General features: G+C 33.6%; 1 protein-coding gene across 1 annotated transcript; it reads left to right on the forward strand.

Moving 5' to 3' along the window:
* The first annotated feature begins 823 nt into the window (after positions 1-823).
* On the forward strand, positions 824-13,259 carry LOC122034356 (glycerophosphodiester phosphodiesterase GDPDL4-like). The gene is made up of 9 exons (XM_042593568.1): positions 824-1,189; positions 2,415-2,708; positions 3,440-3,555; positions 3,642-4,143; positions 4,539-4,577; positions 4,665-4,952; positions 11,566-11,705; positions 11,904-12,384; positions 12,712-13,259. Exons 1-9 carry the CDS (start codon positions 1,069-1,071, stop codon positions 12,990-12,992), a joined length of 2,262 nt encoding a protein of 753 aa, XP_042449502.1. The 5' UTR covers positions 824-1,068; the 3' UTR covers positions 12,993-13,259.
* Positions 13,260-17,667: the final 4,408 nt, after the last annotated feature.

Genomic DNA, 17,667 nt, shown 5'->3' on the forward strand with positions numbered 1-17,667 from the left:
TTATTATTACAATGAATAAATAGACGAAAATATATAATTTCCTTTTGTCTCATGACATAACTCATCTCACATGTAAACTGATCGAATCGGATCAAACATTAATGTGATATTTATTTCAAAGTTTGAAAAATATAAATAATTTTGAATTGCACTCCATTCGAATCTAGAATCTAGAATCTAGAATCTAGAATCTAGAATTGAACTAGAGTGTTACATGGTTCAAATTATTCAGACTTTCATTTAAATATATGCTCGAAAAGTTTTTAGAACATATTCGAATGATTTGATCCGAATTTGATAATTCAAATATTAATCAAATATTTTTGAACCAACACTAAATCCTCACCAATAATTTTGATTGGTTTGCACCCCACTTGTTCCCCTCATTTGAGCACATAAATTGACCATGTCATGTTAGTGTTACTAGGTAGGTGTTTGTTTAAAAAATAATTTTAAATAAAATCTATATTAAAATATCTCTGTTTCTTTTATTCCTCCTTTTTCATGTTTTAATTATTTGTATATTAAAAAATATTTTTTAAAAAAAATAAAATCCGTCACATGGATAAAAAGAAATGGTTTTAAAGCCGTCGATTAGCAGGCGGGGTCCGCTAACAGCGGACCAGAGGATCCTGCTCGTCGATTAGGGCGAGAAGAGCACAAGAGCTGCAACAGTGAGCTCCGAAGCTGCGCCGAGCCGGCAATGGCTTACAGCTCGCTGACGAGCTGTCAGCAACTCCCTCGATTCCTCTCTCTGTTGGATCGTTCGATTGGAGTTTACTGCCGTCATCAAAATTTGCTGCAGATCAATGTAGCATTTCAACTTGTCCTCTCTCTGCAATTTTTTATGCCTAGATTTGCAAAACAAGAGCAGCGATCGCAGATTCCCCGAAATCGGGTAGCTAGATTCATATTACCCACACCGCGCCGCTGTCGGTCCACTGCTTCTCTGGCACACACATTCACACTTTCTCTCCTGATCCTATCCGTTATTCCCGGGCGGAGGGCTGCGGACGGAGTGCAACTACAAGCCAGGTAGGTTCTGCTAGGCCTTTTTGCGTGTGAGCAATGGGGAGGAGGAGGAGGAGGAGCTCTCGAGTGGGCGTCTCCGCGTTCCTCGCTGCGTTCCTCTTGCTGCAGCTGGGTCTCGCTGCCGCCCAGAATGCCTCGCCTTGGCTGACCTTGAGTGGTACTCTCTCTGTTGTCGATTTTTGGTTTGTAAAGGATGGATTTTTGCGATCTGTTTTTCCCCCCTTTTGAGTTCTCGAATGGGTTTGATTGTAATGCGGGATCTGGGGGGAATTGTTACGCGTCAGGTTTTCCCTAGGATTAAAAAAGATCCATACTTTTGGTTTGGATTTCTTTCTTTGAAAGTCGTTCTAAGTTTTCCTGTCTTCATTTTGGAGCAACACAACTAATAGATTGTCGTTCGGTGGATTATACTAATATTTTTGGTGCTAGCGGAAATACCTACCTTGTCAAGCTGGTGCTATGCGCTTATGTACATTCGATGCAAGTTCACCTCCAGGTAGCTTCTGTAGCGAGGAATTTAATGATGGTGCAGAAAAAAGGAAACTTGTTCCAGAAAAATTTTGACGCGGCTTTGTGAAATATTTGTTATGATTCTCTACTTATTTATTCCTTCTCTAGTTGCTTAGTCCATTCCTTCGCTAGTTGCTTAGTCCAAGGTTGCATTTTAAGGGGGAAACAATTATAAGGTTTTATGTGGTTTTGATTACTTGCTGTACTGCACTATTTATGTTGGTTTTGAGCTACAAATATTTGCCCCATCTATATATACCTGATCAGCTTGCGAATAGTTGGAATGGTTTTGCAAATGATGAATGGGTGTGTGTTGGAAGTTTGTCCAGTTGTGCTTGAGAAATGCAATTCAGGAAAACTGAGGATTCTGTTGTTTGGAGGTTGACAAGAGTATGTGTGTCGCGCATGAACAAATTGTTTCATTTGTATGATTTTGCATTTTGGGGCTGTCACAATATTGTTTGGAGATGAAATGCACCATGGTTAACTTCTACTATTCAGATTTCAATGTGAAGTCGAATCGTCTCTCCTGAAAACATAAAATCCTAATCTGGTTATATGTATGACTACTTATCATAACAGCCAATTGACTGTCATGACATAGGCTTCAAATCATAAAACAACAGGAAGAAGTAGTTGTGTGAAATTAAATAAGCTGGCACATGAAAAAGGGGCTGTACAAATCTTGAAGGAGAGCGGAAAGTGCCTCTTGTAGATGTGACAATATGAAATGTTTTCTTTATTCTCTTATGAACTAATTTTGGTGGCTAATTGATTTGTTTGACAAGTGTGTGCTAGAGTAATTCTTTTACAATGTTTTCTTCAGTAAGCTCTGTTCTTCCTTAAAATTTACAAAAATTTTAACATTTCAGGTAATGCCCCTGCAATAATAGCTAAAGGAGGCTTTTCTGGATTGTTTCCTGATTCCAGTTCGAATGCCTATACTTTTGTGTCATTTTCCAGTTCTAATGATACAACTCTATGGTGTGATGTGCAATTGACAAAAGATGGCATTGGAATTTGTGTTCCCGACGTCAATTTAGACAATTGCACCGATATTGGATTTGTCTATCCTCAAAATAAGACAGCATATGTGGTTAATGGTGTAAACACAACAGGCTGGTTCTCTGTTGACTATAACATGAATGATTTGTCACCAGTATCTTGTAAGTATAAAATCACTTGCTTTTAACATAGGTTATATTATTTATCTAGAAAATAATTCCATACCATTAAAATAAGGTTATTCACTGTCTTTTACTTAAGTAAAATGACTCATAGCATTTTTCTTGTTTATCCACATTGTCTACTAGTGTTGTTTTTTTTTCTTTTTCAAAACTCCTGGTGTTTTATTTAGGTCAATGATCACTAATCAGATATAAGTACACTTAGGTCCTCTTATTATTCCCTTTTCAATAACAAAAAATATGCTTCCATAGCATTTGCTAGGCATTTTGGGAATGTGATGAAATGGCATATGGTAGCAAATGGAGATCCTTACATTGACTATACTTTAGTGGGAAAAACTTGACACAAAGATAGGCATCGTTTTGCTTATGCAATTTACCTATGAATTTCAGATCTGAATGTTTTATTGATGCTGCTCTATAGTTCAATTTGACTGACTGCAGTGGATTCTCACTAACCCTCATTGATTGCATAAATAATATTTAAAAACTATTGGATTAGTTTAGTAACTGGAAGATTACTTTCCTAATATATTTATAATTTCTTCCTGTTAATGAAACCTTAATTGGTATTCAGATTTCAGAGTAGATAGTTGTAGCAATGAATGTTGTCTATATACGCATGTTATTTAAACAAATATGAAGGATACATCTCTTTCCAAGAAAAATGTGAAGGATAATATTCTCATATTTGTTTTCATTTTTGGCAGTAAAGCAACCAATCTATTCTCGAACATTTAGATTCGACAGCCTTGCATTTCCCATTCTTCCCGTTGATCTTTTGGGAACACAAATTAACCACAGTTCACTTTGGTTAAATGTACAGGTAAACCTATTTATTATTCCACTTGTCATATCTGCACAATTATCTAGCACTTATCATATTACTTATTTGTCATTATCATCGTGCAGCACAATGCTTTCTACATGCAACACAACTTGAGCATGAGAAACTTCCTTCTTTCTGAAGTGAGGCGAATTGTTGTGGACTATGTGTCCTCTCCAGAGGTGGCTTTCCTCAGTGGTATAGCACCAAGACTTCGGAGCACCAAGACAAAGCTCATTTTCCATTTTCTTGACAAAAGCATTCTAGAACCATCTACAAACCAGACATATGGTTTGCTGTTGAGCAATCTCACATTTATTAAGACATTTGCTTCTGGAATTCTTGTCCCAAAGAATTATATTTGGCCAGTTACAACTGACAATTATCTTCTACCTTCCACATCTATTGTTATGGATGCTCATAAAGCTGGGTTGGAAATTTATGCAGCAGATTTTGCAAACGATAACATTTTGAGCTTCAACTATAGTTATGATCCACTAGCTGAATATCTCAGGTTCTTTGATAATAGAGTTTTCTCAGTTGATGGGGTTGTTACTGACTCCCCTATAACTCCATCTGAGGCAATAGGTAAATCTTTCTCTCAGCTTATCACATATCAAATTGTTATTATCTTAACGATATATAAGCCCCTTGTCCTTCAAAATGCAATTTGCACATGTCATGAAACAGTCTTGCTTCTTGCTGTCAAATATTATGAAGGATGGATGGCATGTGCTTTTAGTTTGATCTAATCAGTTTTGTATTTTATTTTAGTAAGGTAAGTTAGCAAACATAAAATTCTAATATGCTACCTGCATATTATGCACATTTGGAATCATGTGTTACTTTGGCTTCTCTCCACAAGGAACAAATTAAGAACTAAATTGGATATATCTTCTTGCATGCTTTTGATGATTATGCTTGCTTTCTAAACCTATACATTTTGTTATTCTTTCTGTTGACATATTCGTTGACGCTTCCAGGTTGTTTTTCTCAATTAAACCAAAGCAGTGTTGATCATGGTATGCTAACTTTGTCACACTCAGCTTTCAGTACAATTACCACTAATAGTAAATTTTCACAGTTTTTCTTTTACATTTCTGCTTCAGGAAAACCTTTAATCATCTCACATAATGGAGCTAGTGGAGACTATGCAGACTGCACTGACCTGGCTTATCAAAAAGCAATTGACGATGGAGCAGATGTTATTGATTGTCCTGTTCAAGTAACACAAGATGGTCATCTAATATGCATGAGTTCTGTAGACCTTTTAGATGATACTACAGTCACAAAGTCACAATTCAGCTCTCAATTTTCTAATATTCCTCAACTTAAGAATACTCCTGGTATATTTACTTTCAATCTCACATGGAACCAAATCCAAAAGAATTTGAAGCGTGAGTTCTAATCTCTTCCCTACTCTATTCTTATAGGATGTAACTTGACATTGGAATTTGATAGTTTGACTTTTAGGAAATATATATTTATATTTCCAGTAATTATTGTTACTTCCTACATATATATTGGATGTTTATCAAAATTAATCCAACTGGTTCAAATCTGATTAGTTAGCTTCTCAAGAAGTCAATGGCTCGACAGTATAGATCGCGTCTGCTTAAAATTTTCAACAACACCCATGGTTTGAAATCTCCTACCGTGCCAGGTGGCACAATCGAAATGTATCATTTTGCTAAATTACTGGAATTCGATACTAGTCATCCTACGTAATCTATCCTATGTTGTGTTAATCATATCAATGAGTACCATGTGTTGTTGTCACTTGACATGCTATAAAAGCGTCAAGATGAGCCAAATATTATTTTTTTAAACTTTTATATATAATACATTATCAAAATTGTGTCATTCTAAATGAGACATAAAATGTTAGATATATACTTATGTTCTCTTCTTTTTCACCTTCGTCCTCCTTCCTCCAAATCTTCACTAGCACTATACATTAAAATATTAGTACGGTACCTAAAAAATATCATTTTAGTTAAACTTTGAAACTTCGACACGATTTGAATTTTGAACCTTGATACAACCCTTCAATGAAATTTTTGAACGCTTATATCGACAATTAGATATAAAAGAAGGGGAAAGAGACATTTATAGAATAGATAAAGTGAGAGAGAGGAAGACAAGATATTTTATCCAAATCAGATGCATTAAAAATGAATGTAATAGAAAGAGCGATGGAAGAGGTTTCATCAACTTTTTAATGAGGTTTAGGTAACTAACTTAACTTTAGTGCAAAGGAATAAAATTTTAATTTTTATCATAGAATTCAAACTTCAGAAGTAAAATAAGTTTTAAATGGGATGCAAAATTGAAAAATAGTTGGACCATATAATATTCCGATAGAGGTATAAAAGTTTCTAAAAAATAAGATATTGAATGACGTAAAGAGTTATTCAACCTGATATTAAAAATAAAGAAAATGTACTAGTGGATGACAAGTATGCTAGTTTCCTTATATAAGAATAAAAGAGACGTACAAAATTGTGCAAATTATAGAGATATTAAATTAATGAGTCATGCCATGAAATTTTGAGAAAGAATAATAGAAAAAAAGACTAAGGAAGGATCCCACGGTGATTGAAAATTAATTTGGATTCATGCCCGAAAGGTCGACAATATAAGCTATACATATCTTAGGCAACTAATTGAAAAGTATCGAAAACAGAAGCAAGATTTACATGTGGTATTCGTTGACTTAGAAAAAGTTTACGATAGAGTCCTAAGGAAAATTATATGGAGATGTCTAGAAAAAAGAGGTTTTAGTGTAACGTATATTAAATTAGTGAAGTATACGTATGAGGATTAACTGAAGCGTTTCCTATAAAAATAGGACTACATTAAGGATCAACTCAAAGTCCTATCTTTGTACACTAATCATGGATGAAGTGACACATCCAAGACACGGAATCGTGGTGCATGTTGTTTGCAGATATTATTTTGGTAGATGAGACACGTGAAAGAATAAATGCTAAACTCAAATTTTGGTAGAAAACATTGGAAGTGAAAGATTTTAGGTTTAGTAGAGTAAAGACAAAATATATATGAAATTTAAGTTTAATAATATTAGACGTAATGAGACAATTGTTAAGATAGGAGATGACGAGTTATCTTTAGCTAAAGCTTTAAGAATTTATGATCATTTTTACAAAATGATGAAGGATTGAGAGAGATGTCTTACATAGAATTTAAGCAGGATGATTGAAATGGAGGATAGCGTAAGGTGTTTAATGTGATTGTAAAGTACTTTTATAACTTAAAGGGAAGTTCTACAAAATGACGATTAGACCTGTTATATTATATAAAATTGAATGTTGGGCTATGACTCAAGCACATGAGCAAAAGATGAGAGTTGCATATATGAGGATATTAAGGTAAATGTACAGATATACGAGGATGGACAAAATAAGAAATGAGAATATTAGAGAGAAAGTCGGGTTGCATCTATCCAAGGAAAACTCCAGGAGATACGCTTAAGATGGTACAGGCATGCATTTAGACTACTAATAAATGTTTCTGTTAGATTATGTAAAACTATAACAAATATGCAAATCAAATGAGGCAGAGGACAAAAAAAACTTAGTTAACAATAATAAAATAAGATAAAATTTATTTAAATATAAATGATCATATAATAGAGGATAGAGCCCAATGACGTAGAAGGATCCATATAGTCAACCCCATCCAGTGGGATAATTGGTTGTCGTTATTGTTGTATACAATCCCTCAATTGTCTAGCCACCTTTATTAGATGATCGTCATCAATGACTTTATTTGTCATTAAGTTATCCTTTTGGGTAAGGTAGACGAGTCCCTTTCAGTCCACTTATAACTGACTTAGTATGTTAGTTACCAACTTAATATCGTTTGTCATTAAGTCACTTATTTGGATCTTTCGAGAAAATTTATCCCTTTATCTAAGATATTTAAGGTTGAAGCAAGAGTTGCCACTTTTAGCACCCAGGTGTTTATGGTTAATCAACGTCTTAATTGTATAATGATCTTCAATTCGAAACTCGAAACTGGAGCACTTCAAATTTTGAAGCCTTGGAACTCAGAGAGGAGAAAAAAGAGCTTAAGATGAGAAATCACATTCTCAAGTGATTTGGACAGGAGAGAAAATTATTTATAGGAGTGAAGAGAGTTTCAAAAATGCATTTTTGAATAGTTAGACCCTTTTTGCAAAAAAGAAATTAATTAATTGGCAATGTGCCTTTTCAGTAGTCATGTGTGTGGATTTGAATTTGCTGAACATGTGAGCTATGCCTTGTGTTCGGCTCCTTCGGTCACTTCACTTCCCAATTGGTCGTTGTTATCCCATCCAGGAGACAGCCTCAACTTTTCGAGGGACACAATTTGCATGTTGTGGTTTCCAAATCCATTCAAGTTGCAAGGGGTAACTGTGTGATGATGTGAAAACACATTTTTTAAGGTGACATGCAGTGGGATGCGGAAAGCAAGAGGTGAATGATTGTATGCAACAATGGGAATGAAATTCAAGCAACCACATTGCAGCAAAGTGTGGGTACATTAAGGAGCCATGCATGAGAAATTCAACATGCAAATTGAGGTGCCCTAATCATGTATTATGTGTGAATGTCATCTCTAAATGTTGCAATAAGCACGAGAAATGAGGAATTAATTAAGATTACTTCCTAGTTAATTTAGGATCTAATTAAATTTGTGTTTCTGATTGCAGCTTAATTCTGGGCGATCTCATTTTCCCAACCAATAGTGCACTTTTAATTGGTCCCACAAGAGTTGACAATTGCCCATACTCACGTTAGCGTTTGTACATTTACATATATGGACCATGCTTATCTATGATCCAATGCTTTGGTTAGATCAAATTGGACCAACTCTATCACTAGAATAGTTTTTCGATATTAATTTCTCATTCCAAATTTAATTTACAAAGGATAATCTTCTTGTGAAATAACTACGCATATCCTTTTTCCACAAATCAGGACTTTAAGTTTATTGGTCTTTGACTTATCAAGATACCTTCAAGTATTGCTTGAAGTTCATTAATCATAAGACATCTTTTGAATCAATGGGTTACCTTGAAGTATTTATTTAAGAAGGTTATAAAGCATCAGACATTTTAGGCACATTTTCGGCTGATAGTGATATGTGAATTTGTTTTAACTAATCAACTAGTTTTGAAAGGACAAGACAAAATTGAAACCAATGCAAAGTCAAATTTCTCAATAAGTTTTCTGGGATCTCGAAGCTTCTCTGTCTAGGAGCAAATCCACTTATGCTGCTGAAACTGAACATAGAACAAAAAGTGAGGCAATAGGAAATACAATATCATCACAAGAAAAGGAGACACATGCACATAGTCTGCAAAAGTGTGCACTTCTATGGCTAAAATGGAAGTATCTATTACTCAAGACACACTGCTAGGGCATCCATAAGGCATTTTTACCCTTTCTTTCATAGACCTTAAAGTTACAGCATATATAGTCCATGAGATCCACAAAGCATAAAATGTAACATAGACTCAATTGTTTGTAACAACTGTGATACCTCTGATGCCAACTGAGACTTGGTTAGGTCTACACTTCATAATGTTTGTTAGGCAACATATATATTCTGAACTTTTGGTTGACACAGTATCTGCTCGACACCATTCTCCATAGCCAGCTGATCAGTTTGTCATATTATCAGCTGATTTAGTAGGTTGAACTCCAAGATAAATCTGCATGCCAAAACATCTTGGACATGCCTGAACCCTCAACAAGAGCACTGCCCTATCACCCTAGGTGAACTCACCAGGGGGCTTGACTCCTATACTCGACATAGCACAACTCCTTCAACAGCCATATCTCTATAAGGATGAGATGTATTGCTCCTTACACACACTAACATAGTAATAATTTAACAACACCACAGTAGGCGTGCAATTTCACATTATTGGGTGACTGTGTGAAGGTGATCTTGATGGAAAGCATGAAGGTTAGACAACTCTCACTTGTGGTGGTTGGGGAGGATTTTGAACAGTTTGTTTGGTGCACTGTTGTTCTGAATGTGGTTGCATCAACTGTTCCTCCTTTTCTTCATCCTCCTATCCTTCTCATTCCTCTTCCTCGCACCATGGTTGACATGTGTCAAGCTATATCATATGCAATACCTGTGAGCATCAATACGGAGTTGGTTCCATCAACGATTGAAATTGGTTTCAAACCAATAGTTAAAAAAACCTTAATAGGTTTCATATGGGATATCAAAGTTTTTTTTCTTGAATTCATCCATCATTGTTGACTTAATTGAAGCTCCAATGGTACACATTAAATGCAAAATACATTTCGTGAAGATTCTAAAAAATTGAGTAGACATATGCTAACCTGACCTGAGTTAATTTATGAGTTTCCACATAAATTCATGTAAGTGGGTGGAGCCTTGTGTATTTCTGTGTAATATACTGTTTATAAGATCATTAGCCAAGACTTCGTGCGATTATGCTATGAATGACTGGCTTAATTTGAGTTCATGCTTGGCTCAGGTAATCCTTTCAAACCATACAATCGAAGCCATAACTATGACTATGCTATAATTCACTGCAGTAGTTCTTTTCAGTATATTGAACCATGTGATGTGCATGGTGGGCCCAAATTTGCACCTTAGGGGTGCAACCATGTTATAAGTAATACATTAAAGGGCAATGATGATAGTCCTTAATGGATACAAATATTATATAACTTTCCCAAAATTTGAAGGGGTGCTGGGTCAAAACTACCACCCTTAGTTCACCATATCATCCCTAGATCTTGGATCCTCTGTAGAGTAAATATTGGATGGATACTAAGATCAAAGGGAAAGTTTGATGACTGAAATTAAGGAGCAGGTATAAACTTTTAAGTCAATGTGCATTTTGGCAAAATAGTTGATTATCTATGAGTAGGTCTGAAAAATCTGTCCCTCAATTTTTCATTTTCAGATTGAGCAACAACGTGGTATGACATTGGGAAGAAGTAAAAGCTACCAACATAACAAAATGGAAATATAATCTCATATTTTAATCTTAGAGATGGAGAAGTTTTGAATTTGATGAAGTGCTTTTGTCAGTCCAAACGGTATCATCTCATGAATTACAAATTCCAATTTTTTTTTTTTGATTTTATCCCATCTGAGAATCCACCCTATAGTTCTAAAACTCTATAAAAGCTACCCTCAGTTGCATTATTGTAGATTGGCTGCATATTAGTTCAATTTCTGTTGTTTCCCCCTGAAATTGCTTACTTATGACTTCAAACATGTCAACATTGATGTCAAAGGCACTAAAGATTTCCAAAAACACATTCCCTAAGGTTCTCTTGCAAAATATTGGGTTGGAAAACTTTTAAAGTAGCAAAATCAGTCGGCAAAGTTTCTTGATTTTCTTTATTCTTTAAAATCATATGTTTGATCATTGTTCTGTGATTTCTGATTTTGTTTTCATATCAATCTTGTAAATCCTTGTGTCCAATGGCCTGGTTACCCTGCCTTTGAACATGTTTTCTCACACCTCAATAATTATAATTCTGAGTTCCTATTGTAAAATTGTTTGGCTGTCAAGTTTCAAGAAATTAGATTCCCCTGCAACTTTCCATAGACTTCGATATGAGAAAAAGAATCAACGTGATATTTGATAATTATTCTACTACTGGCAGCATAATCAATGAGCTCCCCTGAGAGGATATGCCTTACCATTCAAGTAAAGACATTTTCTAGTTATACTAAATTTGGCTTATATTTATGCAGCTATTAAAAGTCTATAACCAAAAGGCATGCAAGGTCCCCAGGAATGCTTCCAAATTCCTTGTCTTTTTTGTTTCTTTTTTCCTATGTTTACGTTTGATTTTAGCAAGGCTAGCATGGTTCCTTTGATCTTAGTTCAATTGTTCTTTGACTGCACTTACATTATTTTTAATCAACATACAACAATGGCACACTGGACTCCTCTCCTGACAGTATAATGTGGATAATATATATTTTTACATGTTGCAGCAATAATTTCACAGCCATTCTCAGCATATGGTATAGTGCGGAATCCGCGATACAAAAATAGTGGAGCTTTCTTGTCATTAGCTGATTTTCTAACATTTGCAAGAGACAAGCCTTTATCTGGGGTCTTAATCTTGATAGAGGTGAGTGCTGAAAAATCACAGATATGTTCCAGAAAGCATTTTTCTAATATCTGAATGTATGGCACAGAATTACATTACAGATTTCGTAGTCTTCAATTTTCAATCCTTCGCATGTTGATTATCCACAATAACAATTCGGAAACAAGTATGCTTTCTAGGACCCAAGCATTAACTAGACACTTGCTTTCTTTTGTACAGCATGCTGCTTTTATGGCTCAGCGATTAAGTTTTAGTGTGGTAGATTCAGTCATTGCTGCCCTAAATGATGCGGGTTATAACAAGACTACTTTAGATGTCATGATTCAGTCATCTGACAGTGCTGTTCTAGTGAGATTCAAGCAGCTAACAAATTATAAGCTTGTCTATCAAATCGAAAAGTCCATTCGTCACGCCGTCAATTCCTCAGTAGCGGACATCAGGACATTTGCCAATGCTGTTGCCCTCGACAAGCAATCTATATATCCTTCGACCCTGCTGTTCACCACAGGTGAAACTGGTCTGGTTTCTCAGTTTCAGGCTGCAGGCCTCGATGTGTACGCTTATGTGCTTTGTAATGAGTTTGTATCGCAACCATGGGACTTCCTCTCAGATGCAACTGTCGAGATTAATGCATATGTTGTTGGAGCTGGAGTGGATGGGATAATTACGGACTTCCCAGGGACAGCTCGTCGATACAAAAGTATGGTTCCTGTATTCTCTAGTCTCAACCATATTCATTCCTTGGTCTTTACCAATGGTGTTATATATAGAACGATATAGTAATAGCTGCAAAATATCTCTTTGCATGATTTAGTCTCCAGTTTTGACCTCTCACTTCAATCACTATAATCGAATGGTCTATAGTAAAGGCAGTCAGAATTATCTCTAAGTTGGTTTCGTGTCTCTTATTTCTCTACATTTTTATAGCTTGTTAAACATCGCCAAACAATCTAAACAGATTGAAGTTCTATAAGAAGATTTAATGTGCAGATTCATGATTTGATACTAATGGCAACACATTCTCCAGGGAATTCCTGCAGGAACTTGGGAAGTAATGCACCAAACTACATGCAACCTATTCAAGCTGGCCAACTCTTAACGCTAATGACTCCAAGCTCGTTGCCGCCAGCATTATCGCCAATTCCACCGTTGACAGTGTCTGACGTGGTAGAACCACCTTTGCCTTCTGCTTCAAGATCTGTGGCTCCTGGTGCATCACCTTCATCTCTGAACCCTTCGAGCGGGCAGCGCAACGTAGTATCATTGTCTGTTTCCCTGTTGATGGCCTGTGGGTTTCTGCTTGTCTGAAAATTTTGTAGAGGCTGACACGGAGATACTGATATGATCCTTTGGTTCCTCTTTCAATTCATTCTATGTTAGATTATCTGATTTCTGGATTCATCATCTTTCTGCTGTTCATTCTACTCCACTGTAATCTATTGGTGTGATACAAGACAAGAGGGAGCTAAAGTACTGGTTAGTGGTGTTCTTGTTCTTTCTACTAAAGTTTTTGCTTGTCTAGTGAAGTCAACTCCTAAATTTAATTTTGATCACCTTTATTGACTTGTACTCTAAGTCGGTTTCGCTGAAGTTCACTTTTCGACTACTAATTATCATGCCAAGGAATTTAGAGCTTTGGGAGAACTTTAGGGATGTTTTAAAATTATCTACTTGTGATTTTAAATTTTTGTTATTCTCTTTTTCTTCAACTTATTTTGATGGCATTTGTCACAAAAAAAGGGAAAGGAACTAATATGGGTTTTTAGTTATTTTAATTGTTCGTCCAAGATTTTTTATTTTTATGGACCTAATTTGACCAGAAAATAGTCCTATATAAAAAAAATGTAACTAAATTTGTGCGTCATTCTCGGGCGATCCTCACAGCTAAAATAATCAGGGTCCTTAAATTAGCTCGGTGCCTCAAGTTATAAGGGTATATATATATATCCTGTACGTCCGTACAATGCACGACTGTACGCGTGCGCAGGAGATCATTCGTTTTTTTAAATTTTTTTGTTTTTTTTTTAATATTTTAAATTTAAAAAATTAATATTTTCGTATATAAATTTCTAATGCATTAATATATCCCCTCAATATATTACAATACTCAATAAATATTTAAATTTATTTTATTTTATTTTTTTTTAAAACCAAATACTATAACCTAATTAGAAAGTCTGAATTCTAAAGATAAAATCTTGATGAATGATCTTCCGCACAATGTGCGACTGTGTGTAGGAGATCTCTAGTTTTTTTTAATTTTTTTTTTTTTAATATTTTAAATTAAAAAATCAATTAAAAAATTAACATTTTCTTATATAAATTTATAATGCATTAATATATCCCCTCAACATATTATAATATTTCATACTTCCCAATTGAATTATAATTTTTAAGTTATTTTTTTTTAGATTTTATCTCTAGGGTTCAGGCTTCCTAATTAGGTTATAGTGTTTGGTTTTAAAAAAAATAAAATAAAATAAATTTAAGTATTTATTGACTATTGAGTATTGTAATATATTTAGGGGATATATTAATGCATTAGAAATTTATATAAGAAAATATTAATTTTTTAATTAATTTTTTAAATTTAAAATATTAAAAAAAATAAAAAATTTAAAAAAACGAGTGATTTCATGCGCACGCGCACAGTCGTGCACTGTGCGGGTGCGCAGGAGATCACTTCTCAAGATTTTATCTCTAGGGTTCAGGCTTTTTAATTAGGTTATAGTGTTTGATTTAAAAAATAAAATAAAATAAAATAAATTTAAGTATTTATTGAATATTATAATATATTGAGGGATATAGTAATGCATTAGAATTATATATAAGAAAATGTTAATTTTTTAATTATTTTTTTAAAATTTAAAATATTAAAAAAAATAATTTTTTTTTTTAAAAAAATGAGTGATCTGCGCACGCACACCATCAGTCACATACTGTGTAGACGCGCCAGGAGATCACTCTTCTATTATTATTAATAATAATAATAATAGTAATAATAATAATAATAATAATAAATGGGCTGGGCTAATGTGGCCCAGAATTAACGTATTCTTTAAACTTTTTTAAGTATAACTATGTTATTCAACCTTCAGTCTCCGCTTTATTTAGTGTCTTGTGAGTTTTTTTATAAATAAATCAAATTTTTTCAGAAGAGACAAATAATAATTTCAAAATTCTATAGAATATATCTTATTTTTTGACATTTTAAATAAATTTTAGTGGTTATAGAATAAGCACGTATGTACGTAGACGGAAAGCTATTTTAAAACGAGATACATAATTTAATAAATTTAAAAAATATAATGTATAATTCAAATATTTATATGTGCATTGTCTTTCTCATTTTATTGATAATTTGTTTTATATAGATGTATTGGATAGTGACTATTTGCAGACATCTTTTTTTTACAAGAAAACTCGTAATCTCATTAAAATATAATGGCAGATTACAAGTTTTTTAACCAAGCTGAAAAATACTCATTTTCCTAAATAATGGTGTAGCTAAGATTTTGAATCAAGGGCGAATTTAATATATCAAAATTAATAATACAATATAAAATGTAAAATAAAAGTCATATATTAACTTCATATATTTTTACAATATCATTCTTCAAGATTTCATATTTTAAAAATATTGAATAATAACTTTATTAACAATAGTATCAAATACATATCTCGCTCAATATATGATATCAAATAATTATTTATCATTTCATCTCCCAACTGATTACGAAATGAGATTTTGATTATTTTCATTGCTAAAAACACTCTATAGTTGCAGTTACAACAGGCAATATATAGCAATGCTAACTTCAAAAGTAAATATACTAAAAGATACAGACGATATTTCTTCAATTGAATCATCCTTTTAGCAAGCTAGCTAATCTCCACAACCTTAGAGAACTGACTGCTACTCCACATATCAAAAATAAAATTATCAAGTTAGTGCTCAAGATGAATTAACTCCATCATCAAAGAAAACTTAGATAGATAAAATTGAGCAAAATAAAAAATAAATTTGATGGATCTAGACAAGTCATACATAACAACAATTCTGTGTTCACCTCATTAAAGTTGTTAGAGATTCAATCAAAATTTCACATTGAAAAAATTTGAAAAAATATCATGGGTTTAAAAAGATGTAAGATATCTCTATTGACATGAGGTCTTTTGGGTAAAACTCAAGAGCAAAGCCATGAGGACGTGGGCCCAAAGTAGATAATATCATGTTATTATGGAGTTATGTGCATATCCTTCGGTCATAACAAATGGTATCAGAGCCATGATCCAAACTAGATGTCATGTGGGGTGGTCTTGAACATAATTACGGGAAGGTCTGGAGCAGGTCAAGAGTGACTGGATACTCGCGGGGAGACCCAGATCATAAGAGTAATTATGGTCCTTCGTTTGAAAGGAGGATTATTGGAGATTCAATTAAAGTCTCACATTGGAAAGATTTGAAAAAAATCGTGAGTTTAAAAGAATGTAAGATATCTTTATTTTATTGATATGAAGTTTTTTGGGTAAAACCTAAGAGTAAAGTTATGAAGACTTAGGCATAAAGTAGATAATATCATGTCATTATGGAGATATGTGAATATTTTTGAGTTATAACAAAAGCGATTGTTCAACTCTTAAAGTTACAAATCTATCACTTCATAAAATGTTTCAATACGATAATAGTGAAGATTTGTATAAATGTCTTAATCTTTTTTTTGCAAAGCTTGTGACAAATCATTCGTGACTCCTAAAATATTATTCATTAAGTGCATCTAAAATATAAATACATATTTTACAATCAATTCCAACATATTATTTTTTTGCACACTTTGCTTGTGATATTTTCCCTCCTCTTCAACAAATAACAAAACATCAATAACTCAACAATGTATTATAATATGAACGTCAACGTGTGTCCCCATCTCTTTTTAACGTCTTCTCTTGATTCATACCTCGTCTAATGAAAATATTACCATTGTAAATTCCTTTAATAACTTTTTTAAATTATTTTTCATGAAGTATGTCGCTTCTCTTGTATAACGCTCTAATAATATTGTTCAATTATGCAATCACATCAAAAAAAAAATAGAAATCCTCATGATTTTCAACAAGAGTTACAAGTGTAAGTTGCAATTGATGAGCAAAATAATGAAAATAATAAGTAAACTTGTTCTCCATCATAATTAAATTTTTTAAACCATTGAATTCTCCTCTCATATTTAAGGGACTCCAGCATGATGGTTAATCCTGAGAACCCAATCATAGAGGAGTTGAGGAAGAGGGTTGACGCTGCCAAGATTGATAAGTCGGTGAAGGATCAACACTGCTGCTTTACGAGACCTCCCTCCTCACCTCTGGCTTCAACCTCGACGATCCCAACACTTTCGGCAACAGGATCCACCGGATGTTGAAACTAGGTGTCAGCATTTAAAAGGGCTCAGTATTTTTCTTTCTAATATTACAATTTCCTGATTCATTTCAATTATTATTTATTCCATCTTGTTGCTTTTGTCGTAGTTAATATCATGATTGTTGGTTGTAGAACTTAATTAACTAGAATCTATGGTTTTTTTTTTTTTTTTTTTTTTTCTGAAATACAAGTTAGGGGCCTTGACGTAGCACAAGTAAGACTTCTTCATTTAACTTGCAAAATGAAACCTAAAATATTTGATGAAGGTTTAAAGTTTAAAAATATAAATATAAACAAACTTAGGGCTATTATTGGGAATGTAACAGTGTCAGCGTTAGTTTGGTATAAATTAGAACACTTTAGGGCCTTTAACTATTTTTGTCTAAAAGTGCTTGAAGATCTTGGGTAAATATAAAATTAGGCTACACATTTTGGATATTATTTAAAGTTAAATACGCTCTTTGCTTTTTGATAAGCATTTGGAGTTGGTCCTCTTTTATTTTATAAAAAATCTATGGGACATCATCAATTATATTCGTATCATTTCTTTTAAATTTTAAAACATAA

The sequence above is a fragment of the Zingiber officinale genome, chromosome 11B, assembly GCF_018446385.1.
Source record: "Zingiber officinale cultivar Zhangliang chromosome 11B, Zo_v1.1, whole genome shotgun sequence".
NCBI classification, from domain to species: Eukaryota; Viridiplantae; Streptophyta; class Magnoliopsida; order Zingiberales; family Zingiberaceae; genus Zingiber; species Zingiber officinale.